Raw genomic sequence first — 17,301 nt, forward strand, 5'->3', positions numbered from 1 at the left:
AGGTCCTTTTGTGTTTTTGTATGGTCAAGCATCAGAATACCTCACATGTAAGAAGTTCTTTAAAAATATTTATTGGATGGAATTTAGTTGTTCAAATATTGAATGGGTTCTTTTAGGAGGTAGTAGTTCCCTCTTTACTGGAGCTTCAAGAGAAAGCTATATGATCATCTGGTGATGTTATGGTATAGAAAGTTCCAGCTCAAACACAAATTGGACTAGATGTCCTCTAAGGTCCCTTTCAACTTAAAGAGCCTATAATATATTTGAATTTTTCACAATACATAACATCGTATGGTGGAGTCACAGGATGTGCCAGTCAATAAAACAAGCTCAGATTGTCCTGATCTCAAAAAACTCAGTAACAGGAGAGGACAATATGAAAACAAGACATATAAATTAAAGGATAATCTCAGAAGGCAGGCCCTCTTTGTCATGATAATTTGTAAGGTTAATCACAGGCTGGTCCAGTTTCCTTTTCATCCCTGGATGATCAGAAGCCCCAGTACATGGGCCTTGAAGGAGCCCTCTTCAAATATATAATCTATAGGTCAAGCCAATCTTGCCACTGCCCCCTATTCACTAATATGATGTCCTCTAGAAGTATGAAAGACAGATCCTCTTGAGAACTTTCTTAGTAAACATCATTGGGCCAAAGGGATTGGATGGATTTAGAATTGAGCTGATTTAGTATTGATTCCAGGATACATCCTACAAGCTCTAGCCATCTTTTCTTGGCCATTTTTCTTTCTTTTTTGATTATATACCATTTTTTTCAGAAACAAAGTCATCATTTGCAAAATCAGAAAAGTAAATAGATATCTTTCAAATAATTTTGTACACAAAGAAACACAATCACAATACTAATTTTGAAAACAATTCATTTCTTGTAGTTTATTGGGTAAATACAAAGTATGCCATCTCATTTAAAAAATAAAACAAATGAAAAGCAAAATGAAAGGAATTATAAATGATATGCATGTTATCTATCCTCTGTAGGATGGATAACTCACGATTAACTCACATTTAACTCACCATTAGGCACTTAAAAAAAAGTGAAACTTTGGCAATTTAGGAGTATGTGTGTATTACATTCACGCCCCTAAATTACAACTGAAATGTGTTTATAAAAAAGCAGTCATGAAAAAATGCACTTCTAAACATATTGAACTATTTTTTCATTTCTTTCTTTCCCTAAAAATGAATTCCATTCATTAAATTGATGCTTATGTTACTTTTGAATAGGAAACATGAGTGTCTAACATTTATATTATGATTTTTGATTAAAATGTGAACACATTTAATAAAACTATAAGTTATATAATAGCATATAGTACATGTTTATCCTTTTTATAATGAAAAATATTTGTCAGGAAAATAACATACTCTAGAATAGACCTAAAATTGTACTTTTTACAAGGCACTTAACACATTGAAACAGTACAGTACATTTCCAAAAGAATATAGTTGGCTACCTCTTAAAATCTGTTTTTATGGGCATACTGTAACATAACCATATGTTTTGCAGCATTATTCATTGCATAGGAGGTAAATTAAATAAAGTGTTCCAACTTGGCAATTAGATTAGCTTATGTGGATAGTTCCTTCCTTCCTTCTGAAAATAGCACAGTTTTAATTCATTAAACACAATAAAGACCTATTTCCATTCAAGATTCATTTAGAACATATAGCATTAAATGGGTACCATAGGTCCTAATAAGCAGCAGGAAAATATTAAAGGAGGCACTTTTGCCCAAAACAACTTTGATTGGGTCACTGACTTGATTTGCATTGGGGAGGGTTATATCATTATCACTTTTATAAATAAAAATATTTGAGGTTAATAATATGTGTTTGATTGATAAAATATTTTTCACAGGCACATAAAGAGCAAAGACATCAAAACATTGTATCTTGTGTAAAATATGCTTGCCTTAGTCACAAATTTTTAAATTTCAAGAGACTTCACATTTCCTTTAAAATCTGTTGGTATTAAGTGATAAGACCAGGTTGAACCTGTAACATTTTTCTAATTGTGCAAAAAAAAAAAAAAAACTAATATTCTTCGATTTGAATTTGAATTTTTATTTAAATTTGAAAAACTAAGTTGGAAGATGAGAATAGGGTTAAAAAAAAAAACCCAACAATACGATGAGGACAAACTTGCCTTGACTATTTATTTTAAAGCCAACAGAAACAGAAAGTGGAAGAAGCATGTGGCTTAGTGACACTGAGTTAAAGATGATTCAAATGTTGATGATCATACATGCTAGGAGAACATTTATCTTGCACAAATTCCATTCAAAAATGGATTTTGACCTTTCTTCTCTACCCCAATTTAAATATGCCATCAGAGTAATTTCTATCTTCTGTACTCGAACAGCTTGACAATGATGGAAGCAATTGAAGAGGTTCATTTGGGGAAAAAACAAAACAAAACATGAATAAAGAATTGGAAAGATGGTTTAACCACCTTTGGTTCATTGGGGTTCTTAAAAAGAAACAGTAAAAGTAGATTTTATTATATATGATATCTCCACAAGAGGGCAGTAGAATATACACCAAGTTATCTTTTACCAAAGCTACCATATGACCAGTGTTCTGTGTCTCAAGATTCAAAGAGGTCAAAAACCTTTTCCTCAACTTTATGATTACCTTTGGGGGAACTCAATATACCAGTGCTTGAGATTTGAGGAAACATGTGTTTGCTCCATTTTCAGAGATATTGGGACGGTATTTTATAGGGTGAAACAACTATTTTCCATATGAAATTCCATTCCAGGCTTTCACCCTAAAAGTTACTTTCACTTTTGTGGGTTTATAGCAATAAACAGAATCGATGTGATATATAGATAAATGTTGTGAGGGTAGTATACCCAAGTTTTAAATTCCAAATATGACATCTGGGGCTAAATTCCAACATTTCCTTTCTTTGACTCAAATTCACTTCTTATTTCCCTAAATGTTCCATATCAAAATGAAAATACTTATTCCTCATCTATTACACAAAGAGCTACACATACACAAAGAGCTTTTGAATGGCAGAACACCTGGATGTAAAAGTAGAAGACGGACCAGAAAAGGGAATGGCAACATGTTTTTAATGGTTTTTACAATGGAGTTTCTACTTGGAACTTACCCAAATGTAAGATCTAGTCAAAAAAGCTAACCAAGGTCTTTATTAGATGTTATCTCTTAAAATTGGAATTAAATTTGTTTGATAATTACAAATCACTTGAAAAAAGTGGGGGATCCAAATCATGATCATGACCAAGTGTTGCATCAGAGTATGTTTTCCACTTCCATTAGTGGTCCAATGGGAAAAATAATCCCCCAGTGCCTGTATAGCAGCAAAATACTTACAAATCATCTGGGACTGTCTATTTTTCTTTTTTGGGGCCAGCAGTGATTTTTAGTTCCTAGGAAGGGAAAAGATTTTTGAGCAGACTACTATGTCCCTTCATAAATTTGTCTATAAATAAAAATTAAGATGAAAATTTTGTGTAACTAAGACTGGACATAAATCCATGTAAGCTACAAAGATTTTGTCTGTTCACTTCATTTTGAATGTTAGGCCAACCTTGCATCTAAAATCCTACCAAGAATGTTTAGATTGTAATTTTTATTTAATTGTAATTCTTATTTAAAGTGAGCTGATCTGCATTTTCCACTATAGAGAAGCAGCAACACTAAAGACATTCAGAGAATTTTAGCACCAAGGATGACAACTGCTTTAAGAGTGGGGGAAATTTTGTGCTTTGTTGAAATAAATTTAATTCAAAAGTTTACTTATCATGTATCTATAAAGGTTAACTGGTTTTGCTAATGATGAAAACTTGATTGTATTTTTTCATCATCATTGTAGGGAAGAAACAGTTTTTCCTTTCCTACAAATATTACCTTCTCCCAGTGTTAACACTTAGTATTACTGAAAATTTGGTTGCTTCTTTTTGCTGAGTTTTATTGGAAGTCTTTAAAAACAGCCCTCAAATATTTGAGGAAATAAGTTCAGAGATCAGCCAAAGATACTCTAGTGTTAAATAATACAGTCTGCTAAGATTGAAAAAAAATCCATTGTTTTGTATTACCTCATTAAATAAATCTATAAACAAACGTAGTTATTGTTAAGTCTTAACAGTCACACACTCGTTCTGACTAATTCAGCACCAAGTAATAACCATTTTCACTGGATAAAGATTAAAGAAATATAGTGTCTCTCTATGTATAATCTGGCTAGTGGAGTCTTTTGATAAAAGGCAAGAATACATTAACATGTTAGGCATCTATTTTGGGTTTTCAGGAAAAACGAGGTAAATATTTAGAACAAGAATCCTTCATAATTTGGTGTGACCAAAGATCTTTTGTCATTGCTAGGGTTTGTACTTAGTCCAAACCCAAGTAAACTTTTGGTGAGGACTTGACCTCAGAGAGCAAGCAGGCTTATGGCACCAGCACTGATACCCGGAAGTTTTCTTAACCCATGGTATCTACCTTTTCTGCACTGGAGCAAGTCCAAACAACCCTAGTGGACAGAAGAAGGAATCAAAATTAATGTCCTTTTAGAGACATCTCAGTATTGTTTTCTTGATATCTACTAAATACACTTTTAAAATGCAGTATTTACACATTTGTAAAACCTTTGTGATGTTGCCAGACATTTTGCAATTGAAGCACATCAGCCTAGCATTGTTTTTAACAAATAAAGGCATCAGTTAAAAAAAAAATGTATAAAGTAATAGGTATATCATCTATTGGGTGGTAGCAGCAGGGAGCACTTCAGGATTCTAAGCTATCCTTTTTTCCCAAAGCTGTGAAAATGGTGAAAGTTTGCCCCACATTTTCCATCCCGGGGATGGGGATGTCACCTGGGCACTCCTGGATGGAGTGTCACCCTCACTGAGGCTCCATGAGAAAGCCTTGAGAATGCTATCACCTACTTTCCAACATTAGGTTACAATTCTCTTTATACCGTAGCTACATGTATAGCATGATAATGTGTCTAAAACACCAAATCCTACTGTGCTGGATGAAGGAGAGGGGAGGATTGGGAATGCATTCTTGAGTTCTGAGTGGAAGGGCTTTGGAAGAGGGTAAAGAAAGGGCATGGGCCCAGGGATGGAAGGGATGTGTTCTTTGGCACCTCTTTTACAACTTAATTGGTCAATCACAGTCCTGGGTCTCATCATCAATGGGTACAGAGCTGCAGAAGTCTTTTTTTTCCCCTCTTAGATAAATAAACACCATGTCACGGGACAATACTTTGTTTATCATTCAAATCATTTACACAAAATTTGGTCCACATCTTCACATACCAGTCAATCCTATTTTTTAAAAAAACAACTCTACCTTTGGTTATAGCATGAAACATTTTGGTCTAAGAGCCTATGCTTTTTTCCAAATGATTCTTCCTTTCAGGTGGATTTTTCATTGTCCTCTCCTGTTTTCTGAACCCGTGAATATTTTTTGCAGGAGGATTTGAAGCAGCCAGGTGGCCAGGACAATGGCCAGGAGAAGCAGCAAGGAATTGTGCCTTGTATGTTTTTCTCAAAAAAATAAAAGATGGGGAACCACCATGCTCGAGATAAGAAATTAGTCTGTGATGAAACCTTCAAACTCTGTCATGTAGAGAGAAGAAAACATGATGGAGAAATTTAACAATGAATGAATAATTCTAAATAGGACAAAAACTACAATCATCCGTAAGTAGAACCAGTCTAATAAGTAGAAAAAGAATTTTTAAAAATCTCACTTAACCAATACGAAAAATAACTTAGAAAATAGTTAATCTTATAAAATTAACCTTCACTTTCCATAAATAGCTGTTTTCATTTTCACATTTTAATTTCATTTAATAATCTGAATTTATTTCTGAGAAGTAACTTTTAATTTAGAATTTAAGCCTCTTACTAGAGTATAATCCTTAAGAATAAAGTATTATTGAATTCTTTGTTTTTGAATCTTCAAGGCCTAGTGTTTCAGCAAATAACAGCCATTCAATAAAGACATACTGATTGATTTGATTTTCATTGTCTGGTCTTACTGTTATTTTTGTCTTTATCCCTCTTTTTTGGGGAACCAGACCTAGGAGTTCTCAAAATGTCTTCTTCCAAAGGAAGCCAGCATCTTTTTTTCTGTAATTTCTACTCATATTATAAAGATTGCCTGCTTCTGAGAGGCACTGAGAGGAAGTGATTTGGTACTCCAAGTCATATAGCCATTAATTAATTTTTTGATATTACTTGCACTTAATGCAATCCCTCACATGTCGTGGGGTACTTCATAAATGTTCTTGGTTTGGATTAGTCTACTAACTCTCACTTCAATATATCTTATTTCTAATTTCAGCACTCCAGTCGAAACATTACTCTCACCCCTATTACCAACTATCCTAATCTGACCCAAATGTCAAGGCTTGGCTTAAATGCCACATTAACACAGTTATAAGAAAGCTCTTCCTACTCTCACTCTTAAAATAGCATTTCCCTTTATGTGCCTATATAGGAAAAGGCACCTAGGTGGCTAGTAGATAGAACATTGGCCTTGGATTCAAGAAGACCTGGATTCAAATCTAACCTCAGATACTATCTGGGCAAGTAACCTTGGTTAATATGCAGGCTGATCATTTAATGAATCTGAAATTAAAATATATTTTCATTCCCAATTGCTAACACTTTGAAAGTGATTCCTACCACAAAGATTTTGTTTCTATGGCTCCTCATTCCCTGAAAAAAGGGTAAGCAAATGAAATATAGATTCAGTGAGAATAGCTACAATGTAAAGAAAACCTATTAAGGTGAATATTTATAGAAGGAAGCAAGAGAACATACATTTACTAAGGACCAGTTACTGGTGCCAGGCAATATGTTAAGCATTTACACATGTCTCATTTGATCCTCACAACCCTGGGAGGCAAGTGCTATTCACCCTCCTTTAACAGATGATGAAAATGAGGCAGAAAGAAATTAATTGACTTGTCCAAGATCATGAGATCAGAAGCATCTGAGGGTAGATTTGAATTCAGATCTTCCTGACTTCAGGCTCAGCACTCACATTGTGCACGTAGCTGCTCTAAATTTAGGGACACTCATCACAAGAAGTTTGATCACTAGAAAGTGCTTGGAGGGAGGGCAGAAGCCCATGAAGATTTCTTATGACTTGAATCTCCACCTATGAAAGGTATAATACCCTCACTGATAAAATCATATATCCTGGAAGGATTGAAGTCAGGCATACTTATAAATTTTTTTAGTTTTCCTTATTTTAAAAAGAGGTGGTGGACAAAGAGGCTAAGTGACTACATCATAAACACACAGCGTGTCAGTGGCAAAGCTATATTCTCTAAGGCTGTGCTATTTAAAACCACATGAAATTAGATTCCTTTTTTTTTTTCGCATCACCTTGATTTCTTTCTTCTATACATCTAAGTATTTGTTGCTCTCACCTTTTCATTAGCCATGGAATGGTACCACCAGAAGAGTCTTGTTGTGATATAATAAGCAACTATCACGTCAACAGTGTAGTGTTCATGAGCCACAAGAATACAGATGATCCCGGCAGCACTCAGCAGCCAGCATATCAAATGATACCACCAGAAGTGACGGGGTGAATCTGTGGAACAGAAAGCTATACATTACTCCTCGTTCCAGAGATAAGCCAGTCAAGAACTGCTAAAATATCCAAAATGAATGCAATGCATTAAAGCATGACTTTAAACTGAACCCAAAAGGCTGGCAGAAAACAGCTGGCCAGGGATCTCTCTCGACACTCCTCAGGTGAACTTTGGCACCTAGAAAAGGAAAGCATGAGGCCACATGTGGGCATCTTCTCTTTTGTTATATCAAAAATCTGGTTGTTGGTCAGTCTGATGAAGCTTTTTGGTCCTTTCTCAGAATCGTGTTTTTAAATGCAAAAAACAAAATAAAAAGGCATCAAAAGGAAACCAATTAATTTCTGAGGAACAGTCAAAATGCAAGAGTGAAGGCAGGGATTTGCCTTAGCTTTTCCCAAAACCCCTTCAAAAACCTTTAAATAATGACTCAAATTCTAGAGTGGTAGAACCTACAAAAAGATGAAATAAAATAATTTTCCAGCACAAGACAACTTAGAAGGTCAGAAGGAAAGCTTTATTGCACTAGAATGAGAGATGTGTAGCTCAGCAAAAGCTGCAACCAACACCGTCTTGGCCAAAAAAAAAAAAAAAAAAAAAAAAAAAAAAAACAGGAGCAGGGTTGAGGATGATTCCATCAGTGGCAGTTTTTAGACTGCTCAGCCCACAGAGAAGGAGATTCACAGAAGTCCCTTTTGTTGGCACCGGGGGCAAGATTCTGTTTCACTTCTATAACTGGATCTGGGACACAATCCTGGATCTTAGTCCCAGTGAAAGTTTATGGTCACATGGGAATAAGGATCCTGACCACAATTCCAGGGTTGAAAAGAGTTCTTGTGGTTGTTCATAAACTAACACACAATACAGGAAGAATGTAGTAAACACATCTCAGGTCCCCAAAATTACCTCTGAAAGCAGCTATACAAAAAACCTGAAGCTCCCACCTGGAAGCAAAGACCCACTTTAACATAAATTTAAAACAAGAAACAGGCTAGAAAAATGAGTAAACAACAGAAAAATATTCAGAATATAAAAAGTTACTATGGTGTCAAAGATGGAAACACATACTCAGAAGAAGATAACAAAGTCAAAATTCCTGTATTCAAAACTCAAAGAAAAATATGAATTAGTCTCAGACCATGAAAGAGCTCAAAAAAGAATTTTTAAAATCAAGTAAGAAAGGTAGAGGAAAAACTGGGAAAAGAAATGAAAGTGATAAAGAAAACCAACTAAAAAGAGTCTACAGATTAGTGAAGGAGGCACAAAAAATACTGGGGGAAAATCACCTTAAAAAACTAAATAAGTCACAGGGTAAACGAGGCACAAAAATCCAATGAAGAGAGAAATGCCTTGAAAAGTCAAACTGTTCAACTATAACAATATATAATAATAGATCAATTATTTCAATTTCTATTTAACCTGTACCCTTATATTCTTGAACTACAGGTTAAATAGAAATTGAAATAATTCATCTATCACTTCTTGAAAGAGATCCCAAAATGAAAACTCTCAGGAATATTATAACCGAATTCCAAACTTCCTGAATTGAAAAGAAAATACTGCAAGCAGCAAAAAGGAACAATCCAATATCATGAATCCATGGTCAGAATAACACAAGATTTGCAGCTCCTACATTAAAGAATCAGAAGGCTTAGAATACGATATACTAGTGGACAAAAAAAGCTAGGATTACAATCAAGATTCATCTACCCAATGAAACTGAGTATAATCCTTTAGGGGGATAGGTGGACATCAAATGAAATAAAGGACTTTTAAGCATTCATGATGAAAGACAAATTAATAGAAAATCTGAATTTTAAATAAAAGATGTAAAAGAAACATAAAGAGGTAAACGGGAAAGAGAAATCATAAGGAACTTTATAAGGTTAAACTATTTCTATTCCTACATGGTAAAATGGTATTTATAACTCCTAAAAACATTTGCATTATTAGGACAGTCAAAAGGAATAGAAAAGAATAGAAATAGGAAAAAAAAAGGAATAGAAAGCAGAGGTGTGAGTTGAAGATGATGGTGTGATTATCTAAAAAAATAAAGAATAATACCCTGAGGGGGAAGCAGAAATTATCTGACATAAATGAAACCTGAAAGAAATTTTATAGTGGAAGAAGTAGGAAGAAGAACACACAACCCTTACTCTCATTGGAATTATCTCAATAATATATACACTCAGTTGGGTGTAGAAATCTATCTTATCATACTGGAAAGTAGAAAATGAAGGGAATAAGAGAAGACAGAGAAAAAGAGCTGATAAAAGGGAGGGCAGTTTGTTGGAAGATAAAAGTTAGAAACAAAACACTTTTGAAAATGGATAGGGTAAAAAAGAGTAGGATAAATGAGAAAATAGGATGGAGGAAAAAAAATATATATATATATATTTGACAATCTTAATGTGAAAAAATTTTACAGTGAGTTTCTCTGATAAAGACTTCATTTCTCAAACATTTAGAAAACTAAGTTAAATTTATACAAATAAAAGCCATTTCTTAATTGACAAATGGTCAGAAAATTGAACAGGCAGTTCTCAAAGTATTCGAAGATATGTAGTCATATAAAAAACTTTTAAATCACTATTTATGAGAAAAATGCAAAGTAAAAGCACACACCTGTCAGATTGACTAATATGAAAAATATGAAAAAGAATAATATGAAAAAGAAAATGACAAATATTGGAGGGCAATAATTAATGTACCACTAGTGAAGCTATACTGATTCAATCATTCTGGACAGCAAGGTGAGCTATTTCCAAAGGACTATAATACCTTATATATCCTTTGACCAAGCAATACCATAGTGGGTCTGTATCCCAAAGAGATAAAAAACAAAAATAAAAAGGACCTATGTGCAAAAATATTTATAGCAGCTCTTTTAGTGATGTTCAAAGAGTTGGAAAATGAAGGGATGATCATCCATTGGGGAATGGCTGAACAAGTTGTTGTATGTAATTGTGATGGAATATTGTTGTTTTGTAAGAAATGATGAGCAGCATCCAGAAAAACCTGGATTTATATGCAAACTGAAATGAGCAGAACCAAGAGAACATTGTATACAGTGATAGAAATGTATTAAGATCTATTATGAATAATTTAGCTATTCTCAGAAATACAATGATCCAAAAGTTCTGTAGGACTTTGATGAAAAGAACCATCCATCTCCAAAAAAAGAACTGGCAAAGCCTGACTGAAGATCAATGGTACTTTTTCTTTATTTTTCCTGGGAATTTTTGGTCTGTAATGTTTGTATGACCATAGGTCATACATATATATAGGTGTAACATACATACATATAGGTGTAACCTATATCAAATTGCTTGCTTTCTAAATTGGGGAGAGGGGGAGAGAGAATTTGAAACTTAATATTTGAAAAAAAGAATGTTAAAATTGTTTTCACATGTAATTTGGGGAAAATGAAATATTGAATAAGATTTTTAAAAGAAAATCAATCATATTGAAACACATTTATCAAAATATTTTATTTTGATCATGGCCTTCCAATAGTCCAATAATTCTTATATTATATTCCCAAGATATATTTTCTAGGTCAATTGTTTTTCCAATGAGAAATTTCACATCATTATCTTTTTTAAAAAAGTTTTTTTGTACTTTTTTGTACCTTTTGACCAATTCTATTTTTAGGGAACTAGTTTCCTTAGTAAATTTTTGTTTATCCTTTCCCATGCTATTAACTCTTTTTTCCACAATTCTCTTGTATTATTCTCATTTCTTTTCCTAATTTTTCTTCTACTTTTCTACTTTACTTTTAAGAATCCTTTTTTAAGCTCTTCCAGGAATTCTTTTGGGGCCTGAGATCAAATTACATTTTTCTTTGAGACTTCACACTATTAGCCATTTTTGATATGACTGTCCTCTTTTAAGCCTTGATCTTTTCTTCACCATAGTAACTTGCTATAATCAAGCTTTTTCTTTGGCTGTTTTTCTGCCTTTTTTGTGAAATATTATTCTGAAGCTTTTTAACACTGAGTCTCTGGATCTTACTGCTGACTTTCACTGGGCTCCAAAACTTAGATGCTTACTTTCCCAGGAGGGTATGCTTCCCTTCCCGCTCATACAGGGGAAGTGGATGGTGGAGATACAAACTCCCATGGTGTAGGGTTTAAGCTGCTGGCCTACTCCAAGGGTGAGGCCTTTGTTGCTGAGTTACTAGAGTAACAGTTTTTCTGGGGGCTGGTCCTGGAGGAGGGATCTTGTTGCTGATCTGCCCCAGGAGTGGGGCCCTGTTGCTGGGAGCTATGGAAACAAGGTCTCTTTGCTGGTAGGCCCCAGGGGCAGGGTCCTGCTGTTGGCTGTGGAGGTGGGGATGGGTAAGTGGGGGGAGGAGCTCCCCTATTGGTCAGCAATGGGGTTAAGACCTTGCTGGTATCTTGGTAGGGTGATGAGGTCACCAGGGTGGGACCTTGCTGCACTCCACAGATTACTCACTTGTGGAGGGGGCTACTGGTTTTCAGAAGGGTGTAGTCTCATTGGTGGGGTTGCCTCTGGCTTGCAACCTTGCTGCAGGTCCTCTGCTGTGAGGCTGGCTGGCGGCTTTAGGACCTTGCTCCCACTTGTACCCCAATAAGACAGACCTTTCCTGCTGGGCTCCTAAGCTGCTTCCCTGCTGTTAAATCAATTCTGAGGCAATTTTCTAGTTGTTTGGAGAGGTATCTAGGAAGGCTTCCAAGGGTTACTTGGAACTGGAAGTTCCCCAGAATATTTTAAACAGCAAGTTCACAGAACCCTGGTTAAAAACTCCTGGTATAGATGATCTTCTCTAAATACCTGTCTAGCACTTGAGTTATCCTTCTTCTATCAACTTCCCAAGGAGATTCTTAGTAAGTGGGAAACAGGTCTGCAGGAAGAACTTTGTACCAAAAGAAAGTAGCATTTTGTAGAAGAAAAATGCATAGTCTTATGAATGTTGAGGCCCCTCTTCCAAACCAATGGTTCCCTGTCCAATTGGCAATTTAGAGGGAAAAAGAACATGAATCTTCTTGTAGTCTCTGTTTCCTCAGCAGAAAAAAATGGGGATATACTACTCACTATACTGCTCACTTAAGATCATTATAACTCAAATTCAGAGTTGGAAGGGACATAAAAAGTCATCTCATCCAATTTTCTCATTTTGATATAAGGTAAAACTGGGAATAAATGAAATTAAGTGACTTGGCCATAGTCATATAGATTCCACTAAGTGATAAAGCAAGTATTTCAACCTGGTCTTGGCACTCTTAGTCCAGTATTCTTTGCAGTGATACCACCTTGTCTCACACTTCATGGCCACTGTTATGGGGACATTGTATCAGAAAATTTTAAGCAGAGTTTCTTACTCTGTGGTTCATAAACTTAAAAGAAATTTGATGACTACTTCAGTGTAAATGGTTTTCTTTATAATTCCACATATTTTATTTTATACATTTAAAAATTTTATTCTGAGACTTTAGATTGTCATAGGGGACCATGAATAATAAATGTAAGATGCTCTGTGGCATATTATTAGCACATTTCCTGCTAAGTCATTGGCTCTAAGGTTGCATTGGCTTCCACAAAGGACCCCAATGGATGAAAACAGAGTTAGGTCAAAGTAGTAGTAGTTGATCATTCATGGGATGATAGAAAGAATAAGGTGCAAGAATGATCTCTGGTCTTAAGTGTATTTTAGAGGAATATGGTTTATCTTTCTAGAGAATAATGGTTTCTCCTAATTTCTCTCCAATCAATTATCAATGCCAGCAAATATGTAGCCTCCAAAGGCTATGTCACCCCTAACAAAATCTTGGAAACCTTGCCCTCCAGTCATTAACTAATTTCTCATACTGACCAAGAGAGGGTGCTACACTAGCACATGTCAGCTATAAAAAAAAATAAAGAGCTAAGCAGGAAAATCACTTTTTTTTTTCTCAGTCTTACATGGTTCTGTCACAAAATGAACCAAAGAGGTAGAAATGGAGTTCACCTTGAACTCACTATCCAGGTACTAAATTGTTCTTTTTCAAATTATCTTATAATCAAACACTACCCTCGCTATCTACATTTGCTGCTAAAAAGCTTTTCTCATCCTAGAAGAATATGTTATTCCCATTTAAAGATTAAAAAAAATGAAGGTTTTAAGAGGTTAGAGGTCTTTCCGTAAGGGGCCACAGCTGGTAACTGCTGAAGCCATGACATGAACCCAGGATCCATGTCTTCTGATGCTCAGGGCTTTTTTGTCCACAAGACAAACAAACAAACAAAAAAACCCAAACTCAAAAGTATATGGTAGTCAATATCTACTTTAAAATGGAATATTTACAAACTTAATCAAGAGGATTAGAATAAGTAATATATGAAGGTCTATTAGCAGGCCTGCTCCTTAATCAGGTTTTTCATCTACAAAATAGGGATGAAAATACATGCTATTATTCTATAGGTTGTTGGATAGGAATGTATATCAAAATTTGGGATACGTATGAATGTTAATAGAAATGTCTTACCATGTTATGATAATAATGAATCTTGCTGATGTATTACTTTATGGTTACAAAGAAGGAACCTGCTTAGCTGCCAAGCCGACTTGCCCTAACAATAACTAAATAAGCAAAATCGAGAATTACCAGAAAGCAAGTCACTAGAGAGTCCACAGAAATGAATGGATACAAAATAGACACAAATGAGACTTTTCCCTAGGAAGCAGGCCTTTTAAAGGACCTAAATCCGTTGCTAATTCAAAACAATCGTACTGCAATCTGGCCCAATTTGGAAGATGATATTTGTACAATATCCATACTAACTATTAAGTTGGCCTTTTTATATATAGGATGCTAATTACAAAGTTACAGAATTTCTATAAAATACAGAGCAGATCTTGAAGTAATGTTTATCACATACTTAAGTAATGCTTATCACCAAGAGTGGAGGCAAAAACATTCAAACCATAATTTTCTTCTATGTGAACACTTACAAATTATGCTACAAATTAAAGCAAAGTTTTAATTTAGAACTTCAAACTGGTGCTTAGGGTGTGGACACACACAGACATCCCCATCTCCTCTGGCCTATATTTATTTAAATACTAAATGTAAAATTACTACCCAAGTTAGTAGACTACTTTGATAGAAATGGGTCTTCACCAGGGTCAGCAACTTTGCTGCTTTTTTGGCCCACTTGAAACTTCTCAAATGCCATGGTAGTTTGAGAGATTCTTATCCAAACTGTCCCATAAATCTTCCACAGAATAAGTACCCAACTCTTACAGGTATTTTAAATAGGACTTGAATAAATACTGTGCCCTCTATACTTCTTACTGGTTTCTCATTAGTATAATATTTGACTGCAAAAAAAGCCTCCACACTTTAAATTAAAGGTTTTTTTTTTTAAACCTTTTATGTATGTCAGAATCCCCTAGAGTATGGTAAAAATGGAATTCTCAAAATCATGCTTTTCACATGATTTTGTGAACTACAAACTACAAAAATTATAAAGGAAACCAATTATAATGAAATACAGTTATGAAAATATAAAAACAAGGTTCACAGACTCCAAGTTAAGAACTCCTGACCTAGAAATTAAGAACCAGGCTTCAGTGACAGTCTTAAAGCAATGAGGGAATTGAGGGGAGTAGGACAGAATTGTGGGAATTGAGTGAACTACAATGACCCCATCTTGCCACTTAATTCTAGAGCTAGCTCAGTTTCCTATCAATTCAATTTATGGTTTTAATCCAAATTCTGTTTTAGAGAGAACTTTATTCAATTGTAGGAATGAGGAGAAAACCTTACTGGATTGTTTGAACCAAGCTCTGCATAGCTGGGAAACTGGACCAACTTCACCAGTTGCTTAGAGATCCTTTACTAAAGACCTAAATTAAACTGCTCAGTCAGACTCAAAGATTGTTGCAAAAAGTTTTCTTACAATTGTACAATCTCAAGCAACTCATGTCTAATTTGGAAACTTGATCCCATACTAATCCATCAATTATTGTTTCCATTTTTCTTAGATTGCTCAGAGATACTTGAATTGAGTAATAAACATTTTTTCAGGAAATTGTACCCATTCACTTCTCTCCTACTTGAAAAGTCTCTAATCTTTTAACCCAATTAGAAAGCAGATCACCTAAAGTATTGTTTTCTTTTAATTAAATTAGCCTTATTTGATTAATTGTTTTTAATGCATAAAAATCGATTCTTCTGTATTTGGGATCCCATCCAAGCTGAGATGATCTGGTCTCAGTTTATTGGGTAACTGCCATTCATTGCTTAATAAGTCAATATGCATAGAAGATTGAATTTTTTCAGTTATTTCATCTTTCACTCATCATAGGAATTAATACTGTATTTAGAGAACTATGTTCTTTCACAAAGAATTATAAAATATGTCACTGTTAAGTTTTCCCAAGGCAATATTAAATTGCAAAGCCATGGCTAACCATGGCACACCCACCACACATACACACACACACACATACACACACACACACACACACACACACACACACACACACAACAACCCACTTCTTGGATCATGATTAAAACAAGAAAAAGAAAAACTACTAGCTAGGCTCTCATATCTATTAAAAAAAAAAAAAACCAAACAACCATCACATTTACAAAGCATATTACAGTTTAAAAAATGGTTGCATATACATTCTTATTTGTTTCACAGCCTCTATAATGGCTCAAACCAGTTGGACTTTCTAAAAAGCATACTTGATAATGTATAAAGAGAGGTCTAAGTAATAGACTTGGGGTATTTTAGAATTACCACAACACTAAAGACAGAAGGATCATTTTGACTAGTTTTCAAAGGGAGCTAAAAACAGAGGAAGGCACATCAAAAAATTATTATTTCAGAACTTTTTTTGTGGATACAGATAATGGATCAAAGTACTTAGAAATATAATAATACTCTGAAAATGAAGAGGCAGCATAATATAGGTAGCCTCTGGATCTGGAAGGCCTGGGTTCAAATTTTGCCTCTGATATATAAAAGTTGAATGATTCTAAACACATTGTATAATTCCTGAGACTAGGAACTATTCCTTTTTCTGTTTTCTTTTTTTCTTTTTATCTAGCATAGAGCTAGGTCCTTAATATGAGAATTTTTAAAGTCTGAATAAGTATAATGAGATTTGATTTTTTAAAATCTAAATGTTAGAATAAGAATGAGGGCAGAAGCAAAGGGAGACAGGAATGCCCTCTTTATAACACTGCTGAAATATATCCAGTCTTTAGTCTAAAGAAATCTAGTGATTTGGAAGGCACTTCATCCTGGCCATGAACAGTTCATTCCATTTGTGAACAGTTCTAATTCTTAGCAGACTTTTTCCCCCTACAAAGCTAGCATGCAACTTCTTCTGCTTCTGCTCAATGGGCCCAAGCAGAATGAATCTAATCATTTTTCTGCATGAGATTGGAACATTTATTCAGGATACAAAGATGAAGATATCCCAAAGCTAATGCTACTTGGTGGAGTTAGATTAAATATAGTCACTTTTTATACTGGAAGATCAAAGGGAGGGAACTCAAAAGCCATCAAGGCCCCCAGGTTACTAATAAGAAAAATTAGATATCAAGAAGTAAAGTGACTTTCATAAGCTCACAAGAACAGGACATAATAGGGGTCTGTTTTGAGGCCAGGCCTTTTGACTCCAAATCCAGTATTCCATTTATTAGTCCACACTTCCTAAAATGGTATATAATCCTTCT

General features: G+C 34.7%; 1 protein-coding gene across 4 annotated transcripts in view; it reads right to left on the bottom strand.

The window, feature by feature from the left end:
- Window positions 1–866: 866 nt before the first annotated feature.
- The window catches only part of SGMS2 (sphingomyelin synthase 2), a 106,350-nt gene continuing 89,915 nt past the window's right edge, over window positions 867–17,301 (bottom strand). For all 4 annotated transcript variants that reach the window (XM_031942777.1, XM_031942778.1, XM_012552009.3 and 1 more), the window contains 2 exons: window positions 7,439–7,605; window positions 867–5,612 (listed from right to left, as the gene is read on the bottom strand). In XM_031942777.1, coding sequence (XP_031798637.1) covers window positions 5,409–5,612; window positions 7,439–7,605 — 371 coding nt within the window. In that variant the 3' untranslated portion in view covers window positions 867–5,408. The remainder of the gene's footprint in view (window positions 5,613–7,438; window positions 7,606–17,301) is intronic.

The sequence above is a fragment of the Sarcophilus harrisii genome, chromosome 6 (assembly GCF_902635505.1).
Source record: "Sarcophilus harrisii chromosome 6, mSarHar1.11, whole genome shotgun sequence".
Taxonomy (NCBI): Eukaryota; Metazoa; Chordata; class Mammalia; order Dasyuromorphia; family Dasyuridae; genus Sarcophilus; species Sarcophilus harrisii.